The sequence below is a fragment of the Bos mutus genome, chromosome 4 (assembly GCF_027580195.1).
Source record: "Bos mutus isolate GX-2022 chromosome 4, NWIPB_WYAK_1.1, whole genome shotgun sequence".
NCBI classification, from domain to species: domain Eukaryota; kingdom Metazoa; phylum Chordata; class Mammalia; order Artiodactyla; family Bovidae; genus Bos; species Bos mutus.
This window is the reverse complement of record NC_091620.1, coordinates 70,356,081-70,376,664: the sequence shown is the minus strand read 5'-3', so window position 1 is coordinate 70,376,664 and position 20,584 is coordinate 70,356,081. Positions and strand designations below refer to the sequence as shown.

Genomic DNA, 20,584 nt, shown 5'->3' with positions numbered 1-20,584 from the left:
TCCAGCTGTTTCTGCTGTTTCCCCATCTATTTGCCATGAAGTGATGGAACTGGATGCCATGATCTTTGTCCTCTGAATGTTGAGCTTTAAGCCAACTTTTTCACTCTCCTCTTTCACTTTCATCAAGAGGCTCTTTAGTTCTTCACTTTCTGCCATAAGGGTGGTGTCATCTGCACATCTGAGGTTATTGATATTTCTCCCAGCAATCTTGATTCTAGCTTGTGCTTCTTCCAGCCAAGCATTTTTCATGATGTATTCTGCATATAAGTTAAATAAGCAGGGTGACAATATACAGCCTTGATGTACTTCTTTTCCTATTTGGAACCAGTCTGTTGTTCCATGTCCAGTTCTAACCATTCCTTCCTGACCTGCATACAGATTTCTCAAGAGGCAGGTCAAGTGGGCTGGTATTCCTATCTCTTTCAGAATTTTCCACAGTTTATTGTGATCCACACAGTCAAAGGCTTTGGCGTAGTCAATAAAACAGAAATAGATGTTTTTCTGGATCTCTCTTGCATTTTCAATGATCCAGTGGATGTTGGCAATTTGATCTCTGGTTCCTCTGCCTTTTCTAAATCCAGCTTGGACATCTGGAAGTTCACGGTTCACGTATTGCTGAAGCCTGGCTTGGAGAATTTTGAGCATTACTTTGTTAGTGTGTGAGATGAATGCAATTGTGTGGTAGTTTGAGCATTCTTTGGCATTGCCTTTCTCTGGAATTGGAATGAAAACTGACCTTTTCCAGTCCTGTGGCCACTGCTGTGTTTTCCAAATTTGCTGGCACATTGAGTGCAGCACTTTCACAGCATCATCTTTTAGGCTTTGAAATGGCTCAACTGGAATTCCATCACCTCCACTAGCTTTGTTCGTAGTGATGCTTGCTAAGGCCCACTTGACTTCACATTCCAGGATGTCTGGCTCTAGGTGAGTGATCACACCATCGTGATTATCTGAGTCATGAAGATCTTTTTTGTACAATTCTTCTGTGTATTTTTGCCACGTCTTCTTAATATCTTCTGCTTCTGTTAGGTCCATACCATTTCTGTCCTTTATCGAGCCCATGTTTGTATGAAATGTTCCCTTGGTATCTCTAATTTTCTTGAAGAGATCTCTAGTGTTTCCCATTCTGTTGTTTTCCTCTATTTCTTTGCACTGATACCTGAGGAAGGCTGTCTTATCTCTCCTTGCTATTCTTTGAAACTCTGCATTCAAATGGGTATATCTTTCCTTTTCTCCTTTGCTTTTGGCTTCTCTTATTTTCACAGGCTTTTCTATTCTATTTGAAGCCTATTCGAAAGAAAAGGCTTTTCTTCTTTTCTATTTATAAGGTCTCCTCAGACAACCATTTTGCTTTTTTGCATTTCTTTTTCTTGGGGATGGTTTTCTTGGTTAGAAAACTAACCAATCTAATCACATGGACCACAACTTTGTCTAACTCAGTGAAACTATGAGCTATGCCATGTAAGGTCACCCAAGATGGACGAGTCATGGTGGAAAGTTCTGACAAAAATGTGGTCCACTGGAGAAGGGAATGGCAAACCACTTCTGTATTCCTGCCTTGAGAACCCCATGAACAGTATGAAAAGGCAAAAAGATAGGACATGGAAAGATGAACTCCCCAAGTTGGTAGGTGCCCACTATGCTGCTGGAGGTCAGTGGAGAAATAACTCAAGAAAGAATGAAGGGATGGAGCCAAAGAAAAAACAACACCCAGTTGTGGATGTGACTGGTGATGGAGCAAAGTCCAATGCTGTAAAGAGCAATGTTGCATAGGAACCTGGAATGTTAGATCCATGAATCAAGGCAAATTGGAAGTGATCAAACAGGAGATAGCAAGAGTGAACACTGACATTTTAGGAATCAGTGAACTAAAATGGACTGGAATGGATAAATTTAACTCAGATGACCATTATATCTACTATTGCGGGCAAGAATCCCTTAGAATAAATGGAGTATACAGGCTTCCCTGTCCATCGCCAACTGCCAGAGTTTACTCAAACTCATGTCTGTTGAATCAGTGATGCCATCCAGCCATCTCATCCTCGGTCATCCATCCCATTTTCCTCCTGCCTTCAATCTTTCCCAGCATCGGGGTCTTTTCCAAGGAGTCAGTTCTTTGCATCAGATGGCCAAAGTATTGGAGTTTCAGCTTCAGCATCAGTCCTTCCAATGAATATTCAGGACTGATTTCTTTAGGATGGACTGGTTGGATCTCCTTGCAGTCCAAGGGACCCTCAAGAGTCTTCTCCAACACCACAATTCAAAAACATCAATTCTTCAGTGCTCAGCTTTCTTGATAGTCCAACTCTCACATCCATACATGACCACTGGAAAAACCATAGCTTTGACTAGATGGACCTTTGTTGGCAAAGTAATGTCTCTGCTTTTGAATATGCTGTCTCGGTTGGTCATAACTTTCCTTCCAAGGAGCAAGCCTCTTTTAATTTCATGGCTGCAGTCACCATCTGCAGTGATTTTGGAGCCCCTCAAAATAAAGTCAGCCACTGTTTCCACTGTTTCCCCATCTATTTTCCATGAAGTGATGGGACCAGATGCCATGATCTTAATTTTCTGAATGTTGAGCCTCAAGCCAAGTTTTCACTCTCCTTTTTCACTTTCATCAAGAGGCTCTTTAGTTCTTCTTTGCTTTCTGCCATAAGGGTGGTGTCATCTGCACATCTGAGGTTATTGATATTTCTCCTGGCAATCTTGATTCTAGCTTGTGCTTCTTCCAGCCCAGCGTTTCTCATGATGTACTCAGCATATAAGTTAAATAAGCAGGGTGACAATATACAGCCTTGACGTACTCCTTTTCCTATTTGGAACCAGTCTAACTGTTGTCCAGTTCTAACTGTTGCTTCCTGACCTGCATACAGACTTCTCAAGAGGCAGGTCAGGTGGTCTGGTATTCCCATCTTTTTAAGAATTTTCCAGAGTTTGTTGTGGTTCACACAGTCAAAGGCTTTGGCACAGTCAATAAAGCAGAAGTCAGTGATGTTAGAGATACTGAACAGCCATATGCAAAAGAATGAACCTGGACTACTATCTTGTATAATATACAAAAATGAACTCAAAATGGATTAAAGACTTGAATATAAGACCTGAAACCATAAAACTAGAAGAAAACATGGGAAGTTAGCTCCAAGACATCAGTCTTGATGTTAAATGTTTGGATCTGAATCAAAAAGCAAAGGCAGCAAAAGTGGGACTATACCAAACTAAATAGCTTTTGTGTGCAAAGGAAACTATCAACAAAATGAAAAGGCAACCAACTGAATAGAAGGAAATAACTGCAAATTATGTATCTTATAATGGGTTAATATCCAAAATATACCCAGAACTCAAACAACTCAATAGCAAAAAAACCCAAACAAGGCAGAGGCTCTAATAAGACGTTTTCCCAAAGAAGATATACTGATGGCCAACAGGCACAGGAAAAAATGTTCAGTATCACTAATTATCAGAGAAATGCAAACCAAAGCCACAGTGAGATTTTCTTTCACACCTGTCAGAATGGCTATTAACAAAAAACAAGAAATAAGAAGTATCGGAAAGAGTATGGAGAAAACGGAACCCTCACACACTGTTGGTAGGAATGTAAATTGGTGTAGCATTATGGAAAACAATATGGAGGTTCCTCAAAACATTAAAAATAGAACTATCACCTATTCCAGTTCTTGCTATTTATGTGAAGAAAATGAAAACACTAATTCAGAAAGAAGTATGCACTCCTATGATCACTGAAGCATTATTTACAATAGCCAATATATGAAAATAACTTAAGTATCCACTGACAGATGAATGGATAAAGAAATGAGCATGCGCACGCATGTGGGCACACATATACACATGAATACTAATCAGAGATAAAAAGGAAAATCTTACCATTTGTAACCACATGGATGGATCTTAAGGTTATTATGAAAAGTGAAATAAGACAGAGAGAGACAAATACCATTAGAGGTATAGATTCTAAAAAACAACACAAATGAATAAAAACAAAATGAAACAAAAGTCACAGATACAAAGGACAGATTGGTGATTACCAGAGGGGAAGGGGGTTGGAGGTTCAGTGAAATGGATGAAGGAGGCGAAGAGGGTATTTATTGTGGTGATCATTTTGTGGTGTATATGAATATAGAATTATTATGTTGCATATACAGAACTAATATAGTGTTATAGACCAGTTTTATCTCAATTTAAAAAATTTCTCATGGTAGGAAGTAGACCTGGCCATGAAAGAAAGCAAAGAAAGAAACAACAAAATAAAGAAAACATGTATTTTAGCAACAAATAGTTTTTAAAAGCAAAGAAAAAAATTTTTTTAGATATTAGATACTGAATCTAAAATTCCAGTAGCTGCTACTTAATTTATTTTCACAGTCTCTGGCAGTTGTATTGAGCCAGGTACTGTCAAGAGCTAGAAATGATTCTATGATGCTCTGAGTCAGGGAACACTTGGTGAGTTGGGGGTTCTGAATTCTAGGCTCTAACTTGTGGAGACTTTGCCCAAGTCAGTCAGCCTCTCAGGGCCTCAGGTTTCTCATCTGAAGGGACTGGATGAAAACTGCTATGATCCCTAAAGGGTAGAAAAGTCCATGATTCTGTTAGGTTCACTTTTTGTCTGGCCATTGTGTGTCAGGGTGCTGCTGCTGCTAAGTCGCTTCAGTCGTGTCCGACTCTGTGCGACCCCATAGACGGCAGCCCACCAGGCTCCCCTGTCCCTGGGATTCTCCAGGCAAGAACACTGGAGTGGGTTGTCATTTCCTTCTCCAATGCAGGAAAGTGAAAAGTGAAAGCGAAGTCGCTCAGTCGTGTCCGACTCTTAGCGACGCCATGGACTGCAGCCCACCAGGCCCCTCCATCCATGGGATTTTCCAGGCAAGAGTACTGGAGTTGCCATTTCCTTTTCCAGAACAAGCAAATAACATAATAGGCTTCAGTTCCTGCAAGTCCCTTAGATTTTGCTCCTTTTTTCCCCCTCCCTATTTTAAAATAGTTGAGGGAGATGGGGAGAAGGCCAGTCATATGAACTTGAGGCAATTCATATGATGATTTGGAGCCTCAGTTTCATTTTTTTTTTAACTTTTTATTTTGTATTGGGATATAACCGATTGACAAGGTTGTGATAGTTTCAGGTGAACAACAAAGAGACTCAGCTATACATATATGTGTATATATTCTCCCCCAAACACCTCTCCTATCCAGGCTGCCATGTAACATTGAGCAGAGTTCCCTGTGCCATGGAATTCTGGTTATCCATTTAAAATATAGCAGTGTGTACATGCCCATCCCAAACTCCCAACTATCCCTGCCCCCTCCATTCTTCCCCCATACCAACAACCATAAGCTCATTCTCCAAGTCTGTGAGTCTGTTTCTGTTTTGTAAGTTCATTTGTATCATTTCCTTTTAGATTTCACATATAACAGATGTCATACGATATTTCTCCTTCTCTGACTGACTGACTTCACTCAGTATAACACTCTCTAAGTCCATCCATGTTGCTACAAATGGCATTATTTCAATCTTTCTATGCCTGAGTAATATTTCATTGTATATATGTGCTACATCTTCTTTGTCAATGGACGTTCTCTGTCGATGGACATTTAGGTTGCTTCCATGTCTTGACTGTTGTAAACAGTGCTGCAGTGAATATTGGGGTGCATATCTCTTTTTGGATCATGTTTTTCTCTGGATCCGTGCCCCAGGAGTGGGATTACAGGGATATACAGTATCTGTGTTTTGGAGTCTCAGTTTCATCATCTGGAAATTAGAGGGCTGGATAATTGCTTTCTAAGACTGTTTCTATTCTGACCTTCTCTGTGACTGTGGAAGTTCAGGAATTTGTGTAACTCTGTCTCCCAACTGCAATCTAGGCCCTATTCAAGGAAAGTTGACTGCCACTGCCTAGCTCCTTGGAGTAATTCTAACTCCGCTCCTAGCTGAATAGCCAAAAGCTTAATTGAATATTTAAATGATTTAAACTCAATTTTTTTTTTAAATGCTAGATTGAAGAACTTGAAGGTGTGAAGATTCTGAGATTTTCTAGTCCTATTTTTTATGGCAACGTTGATGGTTTGAAAAAATGTATCAAGTCCACAGTAAGTATTTTATCCCTAGAAATTTGGTTTCTAACCACCTTTGAGACTTCATTCATTTTACAGGTATTTATTTGGCCCTATGCCCTGTTCCCTTTGTACAGGGCATTAATAACTATAACACCCTTGCCCTCAAATAACTTCTAATCTATTAATATTTGGGGACAGGAAAAAACCAATAATAACACATATGTTAAAATTCAGGTAGCAATAATTGTGCTGGACAAAACCACAAGAGATGTCTCCAGGCAGAATCTGAGTAAGTTTCAAAGAGGAAGTGTAGACAGTAAGTGTTAAGATTTCATGGAAGGGAGCGATCCATGTCAGGCTCTGCATGGCAGTTGGGCAGAAGGAAGGAGATTAATGCAGGGGTTTGGGAATTGTGTGAGCTGAGAGGAAAATATGGGAATGTATATTGGGTAAGGGGTGAGGGGCAGTTGGAATAAAGGGTAAAAAGTATAAGTGGGTTATATAAGCAGGGAATTCTGGTCTTGAATTCTATGCTATGCTTTGAAGGTGGAATTTGCCTTTAGATCAGTGTTTTCCTAAGGTTCAAAGGAATGTTCCTAAATTTTGCAACAAGAGGGCTTTGTTATGTTAAGGAAATTTGTTAAGACTTAAAGCTAAAAAGGTTATTTTTTGCTGTGTGGTTTTTTTTTTTTTTTTTTTTTTACAGTCTTAGAGTCTTCAATATACTACCACCTTTCCTGAGTCTCTGGAGAAGGAAATGGCAACCCACTCCAGTCCTCTTGCCTGGAAAATCCCATGGACGGAGGAGCCTGGTAGGCTACAGTCCATGGGGTCCCAAAGAGTCGGACATGACTGAGTGACTTCACTTTCACTTTCACTTTCCCTGAGTCTCTGGGTGGGTAGGTTAGGATGGCCTGGTAGTGGAGACCTCCATCAGACCTCAGAATTTCTTTTTTGGCAGGATATAGAAGGGAGTATGGAGAAGGCAATGGTAACCCATTCCAGTACTCTTGCCTGGAAAATCCCATGGACGGAGGGGCCTGGTGGGCTGAAGTCCATGGGGCACAAAGAGTCGGACACAACTGAGCGACTTCACTTAAATTTTTCACTTTCCTGCATTGGAGAAGGAAATGGCAACCCACTCCAGTGTTCTTGCCTGGAGAATCCTAGGGACGGGGAAGCCTGGTGGGCTGCTGTCTATGGGGTCACACAGAGTTGGACACGACTGATGCGACTTAGCAGCAGCAGCAGCAACAAAAGGGAGTAATATCGCTTGAGAAATAGCCTTTCCAGGTAAAAACAGTCATTAATGAGCATTAGAAACCAAATGTTCTAACTAACTTAACATTTATTTCCAAAGGTTGGATTTGATGCCATTAGAGTATATAATAAGAGGCTGAAAGCACTGAGAAAAATACAAAAGCTCATCAAGAAAGGGCAGTTAAGAGCAACAAAGGTAAGGCAACGTCATCCTTTCCGCTCCCACTCTGAAATTCTCTCATTTCTCAGATGACATTAAAGCAGTTAGATTGTCTAAAACTAAATGTACCCTCTTTGGTACCCAGAGGTGAACAGGCAGATGACACATGTGTGTCAGAGAACAGCTGAGTTGTTCTTTTAGGCAAGAGAGAATGGGAAAGAATAAAATGACATCAACAGAGCTCCTTGGGAACACAGGGTGTGATTTATCTTCCTCTTTCATGAAATAAACCTTATTTTTACTGAAAGGAACAAAACAAGTGCTAATTCAATACCAGAAAATTATTCACAATAGAAGACAGTTATAGGTTCATAGACTTTTAGGGCTACGGTATTACCTTTTATTCAGACATTCCTGCCAGTGTATCTCTTGCCTAAGCTCCACCATCTTCCAGAAATCAAGCATTTCCTGGCTCCACTGCTCTTCCATTTTTCTTCCTAGAAAACATCAAAATTTGGGCTGAGGTAAACCTTATTCCCTAAGAGTTCATCCTCTTGATGTTTTGCTTACCAAGGAACAGTCTATAGGACTATGAAGTCATTTTAGATTAATTGTTGAAAGACATCCCAGCTAACTGGTAATTAAGTTGGCAATGCTTTCTTTGTTTAGAATGGCATTATAAGTGGTGCTGGTTCATCAAATAATGCTTTTGAGCCTGATGAAGACATTGAAAATCCAGAAGAACCTGATATCCCAACCAAGGAAATAGAGATCCAAGTGGATTGGAACTCTGAGCTTCCAGTCAAAGTGAATGTTCCCAAAGTGCCAATCCATAGCCTCGTACTTGACTGTGGAGCCGTCTCTTTCTTGGATGTTGTGGGAGTGAGATCATTGCGTGTGGTAAGGTTCTGATGTTTCAAATTACAGATTTGGAGCTCTGGTAATAGTAAAACGATGTGGGTTTCCTGGTCTTACAGAAGGGTAACTGATTGCACAGGTTCTGTAATTTTTCTAGGGGGATGCTTTTGCAATGGAATGTATTATTAAAGCATGGGTTGTAGAGCTGGACTCCCTGGGCTTGAATCGTGGCTCTTCAACTTATTAGTGGTGTGACTGTGGGCAAATCGCTTAATCTGTCTGTACCTCAGTTTCTCCATCTGAATGTGGGGATAGTGATGGTACCTCCTTCATAGGCTTGTTATGAGGATTAAATGAGAAGAATGAAGAGTGTCTGGCACATGGTCACCTGTCAGCAAGTATTACTGTTTGTTACGTTTTCTTTTCCTGAGAATATATATGACATGGAATATGAAAAGAAAAATGGGCAAATTTTAATATTATGTTTTTATCTGTTATGTGAACAGCAGCAGAATGAGAAACAAGGTAGGGCTGGAAAAGCCAGGCATTATCAGGGTTAGATCTGCAGGAAGTAGGCCAGACATCTAGGCAGTCAAAGAGCTGAATGAAGAACATGCGGGACAGAAACATTCTTATCAGAAAGCAGGTATGCAAGCTCAAGTTCAGTGATTCCTTTAACAAATAGATGTGCAATGCCTCAGATGTGCCAAGCCCTTGGCTGGGGACCAGAAACTATTAATAATTATGAAGTAGCCATAGTTCCTACCCTCCTGGGACTAAGCGATCTAGGGGGCAAGGAAAATGTTAAATAATCTTTTAAATAACAATTGTATTAAGTGCTCAAAACAGACTAACGAGGTCAACTTGACCAGGAGTGTCAAGTTTAAGTGAAGCCTCATGTAGGTATCAAGAGGATTGGGCAGAAAAGCAGGCAGGGTCAAGGCACCGACAATCAGGTTTATGTAATAATATCAAACTACTCTCAACTGAGGTTTAACTTAGCTGGGGCTTCTTGTTGCTTTCAAATGCTAAAGTGACAATTTTGAAAGCTCCAAACTTTATACTTGCATAGAGGTCTTGATCTTTTTTCCCCAGAAAATTTAAGCTCTGTATGATTATTGTCCATGGGTCTTTTGTTTTGTCCATAGGTCTTCTGTCTTAATTCTTTTAATTCAACTTTTTATTTTGAGATAACTGTAGACCCCCATAAAACTATAAGAAATAATACAGAGAGATCCTCAGTACCACTTACCCAGTTTCTTTCAGTGGTAACATCTTGCAAAACTATAGTGTAAGAGCACAATCACTATACTGACACTACTACAGTCAAATACAGAGACCCTGGTTTCTAGGCCAGTGTTTACACTTGGTGTCTGGTGGCCACATATCCACAGCCATATCTCTTCCACTCAGAGACATAAACTCATACTCTTCTCTCCAACCAGCAGAGGTTGCATTATCCCTTCTTTCCTTCCTTCCACAAGTATTTATGAAGCTCTTGTGTGCTATCCAATGCTGGGCTATTGAGCACTGGATGTTGCCACCTCTTGAGACATGGTCTTTTCATCCTAAGCATCATCACTGTATGTTGAAACTTCGGTGGTTTTCCAATTTCCAATAATGAACTTTCTTCAGACTCCTGATTCACCATGAAAGTGTTCAAAGTTTCTCCTGAGCAAGTAGTTGAATGCTACTGAGTTATAGGCAGGTAAAGTTACTCATTGTTACAAATTCTCCTTTTTAAATTTTTAGATTGTCAAAGAATTCCAAAGAATTGATGTAAATGTGTACTTTGCATCCCTTCAAGGTAAATGCATATATATGTATCTATCTATAAGACTTTTCTTTAAGCCTTTTCTCCTACCTTGGAATGTGAGTACATAATGTCCAAAGGGCTTTTTTTCCAAAGACTATTTTTATTGTGGTAAAAGAGATATAAGACTTGCGCTTTTAGTCAAGAATCCAACTAATTCAGAGGCATTAAGTACATTCACCATGTTGTGCAATTAATCACAACTATCCTTTCTTGCTTTCTTTCCTTTTTTTCCTTTTGGTCAGTATAACATTTATTACTGAGATATTTTGCACCATTTGCTTCTGTTTACATCTTTGAGATCCAGTGTGTATTTTACATTTACTGCACATTTTTTGTTGTTGCTGTTGTTATTTTCTGTTTTTTTTTTTTATTGAAGTTTTAGTTGGTTTATAATATTATATTAGTTCCAGGTATGTAGCATAGTGATTTAGTATTTTTTCAGACTATAATTCATTATAGGTTATTACAAGATAATAGCTATAGTCCCCTGTGCTATACAGGATTTCCTTGTTGATTATCCATTTTATACTTAGTAGTTTGTATCAATTAGTCTCATACACCTAATTTGTCCTTGTACCTCCCTTTTGGTGACCAGGAGTTTGTTTTCTTGCTTTTTAAGCATTTTTTTTTTTTTTTTTTTGATGCGGACCATTTTTTAAAGTCTTCATTAATTTGTTACAATATTGCTTCGGTTGTTTTATGTTCTGGTTTTTTGGCCACGAAGCATTTGGGATCTTAGCTCCCTGACCAGGAATTGAACCCAAACCCCCTGCATTGGAAGGTGAAGTCCTAACCACTGGACTACCAGGGAAGTCCCATCGGTTTGTTTTCTACATCTGTGGATCTGTTTCTGTTTTGCATACACATTCATTTGTATCTTTTTAAGATTCCACATATAAGTGATATCATAAAGCATTTGTCATTCTCTGACTTACTTCACTAAACATAATATTCCTTAGGTCCATCCACATTACTGCAAGTGGCAGAATTTCATTCTTTTTTATAGCTCAATAATATTCCATTTCATTTATGCCACATCTTTTAATTTAATCATCCGTTGACGGGCACTTAGATTGTTTCCATGCTATTGTAAATAAAACAAGACCTAATTAAACCTAAAAGTTTTTGCTTAGCAAAGGAAACCATCAACAAAACGAAAAGACAACTTTCTGAGTGGGAAAAAATACTTGCAAATTATGTGATTGACAAGGAGTTAATATCCAAAACATATAGACAGCCACAAAGAACAAATGCTGGAAAGGCTGTGGAGAAAAGGGAATGCTCCTAGACTGTTGGTGGGAATGTAAGTTGGTACAACCACTATGGAAAACAGAATGGAGGTTCCTCAAGAAACGAAAAACAGAGTTGCCATATGATTCAGCAATCCCACTCTTGGGCAAAACTATAATTCAAAACATATGTGCGGCTCTGTGTGCAGCACTGTTCACAATAGCTAAGACATGGAAGCAACCTAAATGTGCATCAACAGATGAATGGCTAAAGAAGATGTGGTATTAATACATATATACAATGGAATACTATGCAGCCATAAAAAGAATGAGATAATGCTGTTTGCAGCAACATAGATGGACTTAGAGATTATCCTACTAATTGAAGTAAGTCCTAGAAAGAGAAGTACTATATGATATCACTTGTGCAGAATCTAAAATATGACACAAATGAAACTATCTACAAAACAGAACGGATTTATAGACATAGAGAACAGACTTGTGGTTGCCAAGGGAATGAGGGGTGGGGAAGAAATGGGTTTGGAGTTGGGATTAGCATATGCAAACTAGTATGTATAGAATGGATAAACAATAAGGGCTTACTGTATAGCACAGGGAACTATATTCGATATTCTGTTATATATATATACATATAAACTGAATCACTTTGTTGTACAGCAGAAATTAACACAACATCGTAAATCAACTATACTTCAATTAAAAATATTTGGAACAAATACAGATAGCTCATACAACTCAATATCAAAAAAACAAACAACCCAATCAAAAAAAATGAGCAGAAGACCTGAACAGGCATTTTTCTAAAGAAAACATATAGATGGCTAACAGGCACATGAAAAGATGCTCAACAATGCTAATTGTTAGAGAGATGCAAATCAAAACAACAATCAGATATCATTTTATACCTGTCAGAATTTCTATCATTATAAAGTCTACAGTTAAAAATGTTGGTATGGATGTAGAGAAAAAGGGCACCCTGGTACATTGTTGGTGGGAATGTAAATTGGTACCACCACTGTGGAAAACAATTTGGAGGTTTCTCAAAAAACTGAAAATAGAAGTACCACTGGATCCAACAATTACACTCCTCAGTATATATCTGGAAAAAAACAAAAACACTAATTTAAAAAGATCTGTGTGTCCCAAAGATCACCACAACTATCTATTTTCAAAATTACCATTGCCACAAACAGAAACTCTACCCATTAAACAATTACTCTGAAGGTCTTTTTGAATCCAGAAGGATTACTTCCAACTTGTGTCATAGAGCTGGTAACACCTGGAAACCTATGTCCTCTTAGCAGTGGAGGATCAATGGGGAAAAAACTGTCCTCGGGAGAGCAGAGCTGGAAAATGACTCATATCCCTGAGAACTAGAGGAACTTGCAGGGCACGAATCTGTGTCTGTCGATGTACAAGTGGTGTATAGGAATAGTAGTGGTTAGACTGAGTTCTCTAGGAGCAGAGCCTGAGATAAGGATTCTAGCGCAAGTGACTTATTAAGGCAGTACACTGGAAAATTCATCAAGAACTGAGGGGAGCAGGATAGGGCAGGAGGAGAAGACAAAGGGATGGCTTCAGAATCTACTTAGCTTGGTTTCACAGGGGAATACCTCAAGAAGAGCACCAGATGGTTTTCTTGAGGCAAGAGCAGTGGGGGGCTGGCCCTTTTACCTCCAGATCAGTCCAGCTGTGGCTGCGGGCCACCCAAGGGAGGGGGTGAAACCTCCTAGGCCTTCTTCAGGTGAGACAGTTCCCATTGGCCAAAGCATGTTCTCCATTGAAGGGTACAGCTGTGAACTGTTAGCAGCCAGACTCACAGCAGCAGGAGAATGGGTTCCCTGGAAAAAGAGAGATGGCTGGGAAACAAGACCATCTATTAATACCACAACCAGTTATGGTGTCACCATTCCGTGTGCTACTGGAAAAGAAACTGACAGAGCAGGATCACATTCTGGAAATGAGAAAAAAAAAAAAAAAGATCAAAAGGAGGAGGTTCCAAAACTTAGCATTGGTTGATGTTGTAAGAATATCTTTTCCTAGAGACTAACTAAACATTATCTTTTTCTTTTGAAGATCATGTGATAGAAAAGCTGGAGAAATGTGGTTTCTTTAATGATAATAACATCAGGAAGGACATATTTTTTATGACTGTTCATGATGCTGTCCTCCATCTCCAGAACCAGGTGAAATCTCAAGAGGTTCAAGATTCCATTTTAGAAACGGTAAACATTGAAACTTTCTACATACGTAGCTTTCCTAAACTACCATGGTTTCTGTAAATGGCAGAAAATTCCACAAACCTAAATTTGAATCCCAGCCCAGTGAAGTTTTTAAGCCACCTGCTTAACTTTTCAGAGCCTCAGTTTTCTCATCAGTAAAATGGGAGTAAAACATTCCCCTTGCTGAGTACATATGAAGATTCAATGGGACAGTTTATAGGAAAGCACCCGGTAGAAACCAGTACATTATTAGTTCCACAATGTGGGGGTTTACTAATATAAGTAGGCAGTAGCTGTACTGACTTTTAAGAAAAAAGGCACCAAATCTTGGATCTTCTATGATTTGTATGTAAATGCAATTTAAATTCTCAGCAGTCTGTAAACTCTTATCAGTTTTTTTTTCCCCCTTTGGCCGCACCGTGTGACTGTGAGATCTTAGTTCCCTGACCAGGGATTGAACCTGTGCCCCCTGCATTGGAAGTGTGGAGTCCTAACTACTGGACTGCCAGGAAATTTCCTATCAATGTTTTTAAATAGGATTCATTAGGTCATAAGTGATCTTTGAAGAAAAAAAAATTGAAAACCACAAATCATCCTAGAGTTTATTCTCTGAAAAACAGGATAGACCCTGACTTCCTACTGGCCTCCTTATTTTATCATTTTTCCTGTAAAATACCCAGGAGAGTTGAGGATTCTGATGTGCGTCATTGGGCTGGGCCTACTGCTTAATACAAGAATGTCATCTCTCATGGACTGTCTCACAATGAATTTGGGAAACTAAAATGTCTATAAAAATGACAACAATAATAATCATTCTGATAACACAGTCCACTATATTTTAAATTGCTTCCTTTTTTTCTAAAAGTAGGATAAGTAGATTCTTAGTGTAGATTGAAAGTTACTGTTTGAAGTGAAACTAATTTAGAAAACAATAGTACATTATTCAATTCACCTATTGTTAGTAGAAAGATTGTTCTACTTAATGGTGTTGGAGAAAATACTACTTGTAAATACCAAGATGTGGATCTTAAATAAATTTAAAAAAAAGGTGCTACACTCAAGATGCTCAGCTTTGAAAACCTGCAAACATTTTTTAATATGTCTAAGGACTTCCCAGGTGTCTAGAGGTTGGGAATCCACCTTCTAATGCAGGGGATATGGGTTTGATCCCTGGTCGAGGAACTAAGCTCCTGCACGCCACGAGGCATCTGAGCCCTTGTGCCGCAACTAGAGAGAAGCTGGCGAGCCACAATTAAGACCCAATGTAATCCCAGGGATGGTGGAGCCTGATGGGCTGCTGTCTATGGGGTCGCACAGAGTCAGACATGACTGAAGCGACTTAGCAGCAGCAGCAGCAGTACCCAAATAAATAAATGAAAAAAAATTTTAATATAACTGAAAATTGACTTATTGTTTTCCCCGTAGGTAACAACAACAAAGCAGGATAGTGTAAAGAGAATTGAGTTTTTTATTTGTGAGGTTAAAAGTAGCTAAAATGAAATGTTACTCTTATCTTAATGTACATTTAGAGTTGCTTTGGGAATATGCTTTATGGGTAAGACAAAGTCCAGATTGTTACTGGTTTCCTTTGTGTGTAGATTAAATTACACATTATGGCTAAAAAGCAGAATTTTCCTGAATAACCTACTTGGTCCATAGATATTGATTTCTATCTCCAATAAAATTAATTCCCATTCAATTCAACTTGAGATTGTTTATTGTTGTCAGTCAGGAGCCCTTCACTTCGAGTTCCCTGGATGCTCAATGCTTTACTAAGTGCTCTTAGCTTGGTTATTGAAAGAAAATGACCATTGACTGCAGAATCATTTAGGCCAACCGGATGACTTGCTAAGTGTACACTTCAGAGGTTGGGGAAGAGAATTGCAAAGGAGGTTAGACAATGAACTATATCAGTTCACACTTGAATGTGAAAAAAATGGTGGAGGGAGAATTCTAAGTGGGAAATATGAAAGATCAAGAAAGCTGAAAAGGATTTTGAAGTATGTAGATTTTAGATGAGAGGCACCAGCCAAGCTGCAAATCATTTTCAGTGAAGAACCAGGTAGGTTGATGCTATTAGGCTTCTAATAAATAGTCTCTGTGTTCTCTTTTGTCAAGATCACCCTCATCCAAGACTGTAAAGATCCTCTTGAATTAATGGAAGCAGAAATGATCGAAGAACAACTTGATGTCCAAGATGAGGTATGATCAGTATTTTTGTTCAAAGAAAAGAATTTGAATTAAACAGAATAATACTTGTAGTATTAAAAATATTTGATAAAAACTATCCAGGGAAAATAATTTTAAGAAAATACCAAGAGGGTAAAATGGAAAACAAGGATTCTCTATTGAAGACATTAAGTACCAGGGGATGGGGAGGTGCCTTTTGCTCCAAGCCTACAGATGTGATCAGCAACTGGAAGCAGCCAACACATTTGTCTTGATTTTATACCTAAACTTATGCACACTTTCTCTTTCAGAGACCTAAGGCCAGTGGGATAGGAGAAAGGTGAATGGAGGGAATTTTTAAGCCAGGAGTTTCATAAGCCTCAGAAATAATGAGTTGGCCAAAAAGTTCGTTCGAGTTTGCCAGCTCTTAGGGACAAAACCAAAAGAACTTTTTAGCCAACTTAATTGTATGTGAAGAGTAGGAACCTCTTCCTCTGACTGATGATGGCTTTAGAAAGAGACAGATTCAAGTTGAAAGATGTTTCAAAATCAAGTAGCCCCACATCCTCAGCTCTGCAGAGATCCTTCCTACCCCATCTCTAAGGATGTTGTTTCAGCTTTTGTGTGAATGTTTCTAGACTTTGGCAACTAGTAGCTTTTCAAGGGGGTTTGCTACACAGCTGGAAGTCTCCAGGTGTCAGCTGTGCTTACAAACCAGATTCACCCTTTCTCTAAGAATCATCCAGTGGACTGAGATCATTCTGGTTGCCTTCTCTGAACAGTCCTTAAATATTTGAGAGTAGCTTTCATGTTTATAACAGACTCTACCCTGGATGAGACTCCTGTTTTCTTTACTGTTCCTCACGGCTAAGAAATTTGTTAGTTCTTCCCTGAACAAGAAGGGGATACAAAATCCCAGACAGGGTCAACTATGATGTCCCTTGGTCTCATCAAGATATTTACATTACTGTGACTTAAGAATGGGTTTATTTTCATAACAGCTACATCAAATTTTTTGTCCTATTGAGCAGGGGTCCACTAAAGACTTGAGCATTTTCACATGAACCATGGTCTAGGTGGGCGCCTCATTTACAGTTATAGAATTGGTTTTGACCTTAATGCAGAACTATGTATTTTCTGCTAGATTACAGGCAGAGAAGATTTTTAGGGAAGAAATCACCAAGTAGAGTGAAAATCAGGGGTTCTGCATTTTAGCCCATCAGCTTAATGAGCCCAGGAATGTTATTATGAAGCTGTGAAGTCCTTCCAGCTTACTGTTTATGATTAAGGCTATAAGGACAAGTTAGTTGAATGAAAACTCATATATCACAATTGGAACTTAAGAAGTTGCCACACTATAGAAGTATTTTTGATGCCACATAAAAGCATCATTCAGGTAGGGCTCCTGTAGATAAGGAAACTGTAAAGCAGAGTGGTTTTAAGGGGCTGAACTTTAGACCAACAGACTTGAGTGCTGGCCCTGATTCTGCAACTAACCATCTGAGTAGCCTGCGACAATTTACTTATCCTGACCTCATTTTAGTTTCTTCATGTAAGATAGAAATAATAACGTTACAGAGTTTTGACTATTAATGGATACATGTAAAGGAATGAAACAGTCTTGTACATAGTAAGTGCTCAAGAAATAGTAATGATTGCTTTTAAACTACATCCAATTAGCATATGATGAGGTACAAAATTAAGTTTTTACCCTACTTTCATTGTGGTGCTATACACCTGAGTAAATGGAAGCAACCAACGCTACGAAGACATATTTGCAAAAAAGATTAGGTAGACTTAAGGAGAATTCTGTTGCATCAACACTGTTTCCCCCTTGCTTCCACAGGCTATTCGAAGACTTGCTTCCTGAAATTGAGCTCAGGAGGTCACTCTAAGCAAAGATTGCGTGGCAGAATTTTCCCACCATGTAATTCTATGCAAATATTTTCTGCATTGACTATTTTCTTTGAACTTGAAACCCTCATTCTTTTTCCAGTAGACTTAAAAAAAAAATTCTTTTTTTAACCTCTTAACCACTGAAAGAGAAGCACAAAGATTGTTTCTAGGCTTTATTTATAAAATGAGTATTTTACTTCTAAAATGTGCAACATGGTCAAAGAGGGTTTAGCAGTTTGCAGTATCTGAGGGACCATGCTGCTACTCCTACAACAGATTTGCTAGGAGTGTGCATGTGGGTACATGTGGACTTCTGTGCAGCTGGGGTAAGGATCACCCAACAGTCTCTGTGGGCAGGTGAGTCAGGAACGATTATCCTGTAAATCTATTTCTGATTGACCTTGACACCTATGAGCTGCTCTGATCACAGTGTAATGTCACAGTAAGTAAAGGCCGAAATAGAATTATTAGTGTACTTATCAGTAAAGGTCTTTAGAAATCCCTTTTGGTAAATGCATCCAAAAAGTTTTAAAAATACAAATTTGGTTAATGAGGTATTACTATATGTGACCAGATATGTAACTAGAATAAAGGAAATGTTCATTTAAAAGCTATAGAATTGACTCAGAGAAGTGACGTGATAAGATTATTGTGGTTTATTGATATCATTTTTTGATATAAAAAGCAAAGCTCACAAATAAGATCCAGTAAAAATATATGATACACTATCTTTAGTTGAAAAATGCAGTTTTAATTTACCCTAGTTTATAGAAATGAGCATTGTGTACAGTATATTTAAGTATGGTCTATTTAAAATCTAACAGAAAAATTGTGTTATTTTGAACAAAAATCAAGTTTAATATGTTCATAAGACCATGGTGACTAAAACAAGTTTATATTTTTTGTTAAAATGTTAGCAAGTATGTGAAGTGATCTTTAACTAAATTCTAAACACCTTTCAAAAAATCTAAAAAGTGAACTGCTTATGTGTATGTTTATGAAGATAAAGCATTCTAAATGAGCTCAGTATCAAAAGAAAAAAGTTGGTTTGGAATATATACATTGAAAATATATGTTTTTAAAAATCCATATGTTAAGCCAAAACATTTTTACTTAACCTTTTCTGAGGGCCAAATATTTCTAGGCATTGTGTATAATATATTGGCTTTGGTCCTGTGGACTGGTTGCATGAATTTTACACTGGACTGAATGAAGTTGTACTTCATTTCTAGAGAAAAATACTCAGGTTTTCAATTGAGATAATGTCTTAACTTGACTGAGAATGGTATTGTATCTCTGGCACAGATGTGTGGAGTTCCTAAAGGCGTTTGGCTATCCAAAGGCAGCGTATCTTATCTCTGGTTTTCTTCTTAAATATAATCAGAAATAAGGTCTGTATCTACTTCCGAAGAAATGTCATTAGTGATCAGATCAAATTGGCTAACTAAAAAGCATCTTCTCTTCCTTCTACCCCCACTACATGTTAGAATTTCAGTGAATTATAGTGGCCTGTGATGCTACAATAGTCTTTGATGCTCATGAGTTTTCTGTCTTTAATTGATAGGGAACAGATTTCTCACCTAGTTGAGGTGAGAAACATAACCAGGATTGTAATGTTATCTCATTTTTACAGTAATACTTTTCTATAATGGCAACAAGTCATAGCTCTAAAGACTGAATGTAATAGTCTTGCAGAAAATGGATGAATACCTCTGTTCAATAGAGGAAATATGCACTGCTCTCTGTTTTTTCTTTTTTTTTTTAAGTCAAAGGAAATACCAAAGTTATATTTTAAAGGCTAGAGTTTTTTAAGATCTTGGGTCCATTTGTGGCTATATAAGACCACAGTCTATTTGACTTGTTTCCCAAGCACACTCTAGTAATTTTGTCTCTTTATGCATCTTGTGAATAGTAAACATAATTTTAATTCTATATTTTCAGTAGAAATTTTACTTGAAAGCTTTTGTTATGTTTTTAACCTATAGGATAAGATTCTACTATTGTATATGAATTTCAACAACAAGTGAAAAAGTCAAATCATGTACATATGGAAATATTTGCACATATTTTTTATTAAAAATAATGTTACCTTTTAAACTACTCTGATGTGTCCCTTCTGAACGAAACTATTAAATATAATAAAAAACGCTAAATTTTAAGTGTGCCAGTACTTTTTTTTTTAATTGTGATATAGTTGACTTACAATATTATATTAGTTTCGGGTATATCATAAACTGGTTCAAAATTTTTATAGAATATACTCCATTTAAAATTATAAAATATTGGCTATATTTCCTGTGCTGTGCAATATACCTTTGAAGCTTATATATTTTATACACAGTAGTGTTTACCTCAGAAGTCCCCACTGCTATCTTGCCTACCTTGCTACTCTCCCCACTGGTAACCCCTAATTTTTTGTCTTTATCTGTGAGTCTGCTTCTATTTCATTATATTCATTTGTTTGCTTTATTTTTTAGATTCCACATATAAGTGATAACATGCAGTTTTTGTCTTTGACTTTATTTCACTAAGCACAATGCCTAACAGGTCTATCCATGTTGCTCCAGTGGCATTTTTTCATTTTTTTTTAATATTCCATTATATATATATATCATGTCTTCTTTATCTATTCTTGGACACTTAGGTTGCTTCTACATGTTGGTTATTACAGATAATGCTCCTGTGAACATTGAGGTGCACGTTCTTTTCGAATTAGCATTTTCATTTTCTTCAGATAAATACCCAGCAGTGGAATTTCTGGGTCATATAGTAGTTCTAATTTTAATTTTTGGAGGAGTCTCCATACTGCTTTCTACAGTGGCTGCACTTATCTACATTCCAACCAGCAGTGTAAAAATGTTCTCTTTTTCCCACATCCTCACCA

The 20,584-nt window shown here is 38.0% G+C and overlaps 1 protein-coding gene across 1 annotated transcript in view; it reads left to right on the top strand.

Annotated features, from left to right (window-relative positions):
- Positions 1–18,061, top strand: part of SLC26A4 (solute carrier family 26 member 4) — a 62,006-nt gene extending 43,945 nt beyond the window's left edge. Inside the window, exons 14-20 of the mRNA XM_070368805.1 lie at positions 6,010–6,102; positions 7,430–7,525; positions 8,159–8,389; positions 10,100–10,154; positions 13,490–13,638; positions 15,754–15,837; positions 17,651–18,061. Of these exons, the coding sequence (XP_070224906.1) occupies positions 6,010–6,102; positions 7,430–7,525; positions 8,159–8,389; positions 10,100–10,154; positions 13,490–13,638; positions 15,754–15,837; positions 17,651–17,674 (732 nt within the window). The 3' untranslated portion in view covers positions 17,675–18,061. The remainder of the gene's footprint in view (positions 1–6,009; positions 6,103–7,429; positions 7,526–8,158; positions 8,390–10,099; positions 10,155–13,489; positions 13,639–15,753; positions 15,838–17,650) is intronic.
- The last annotated feature ends 2,523 nt before the right edge of the window (positions 18,062–20,584 follow it).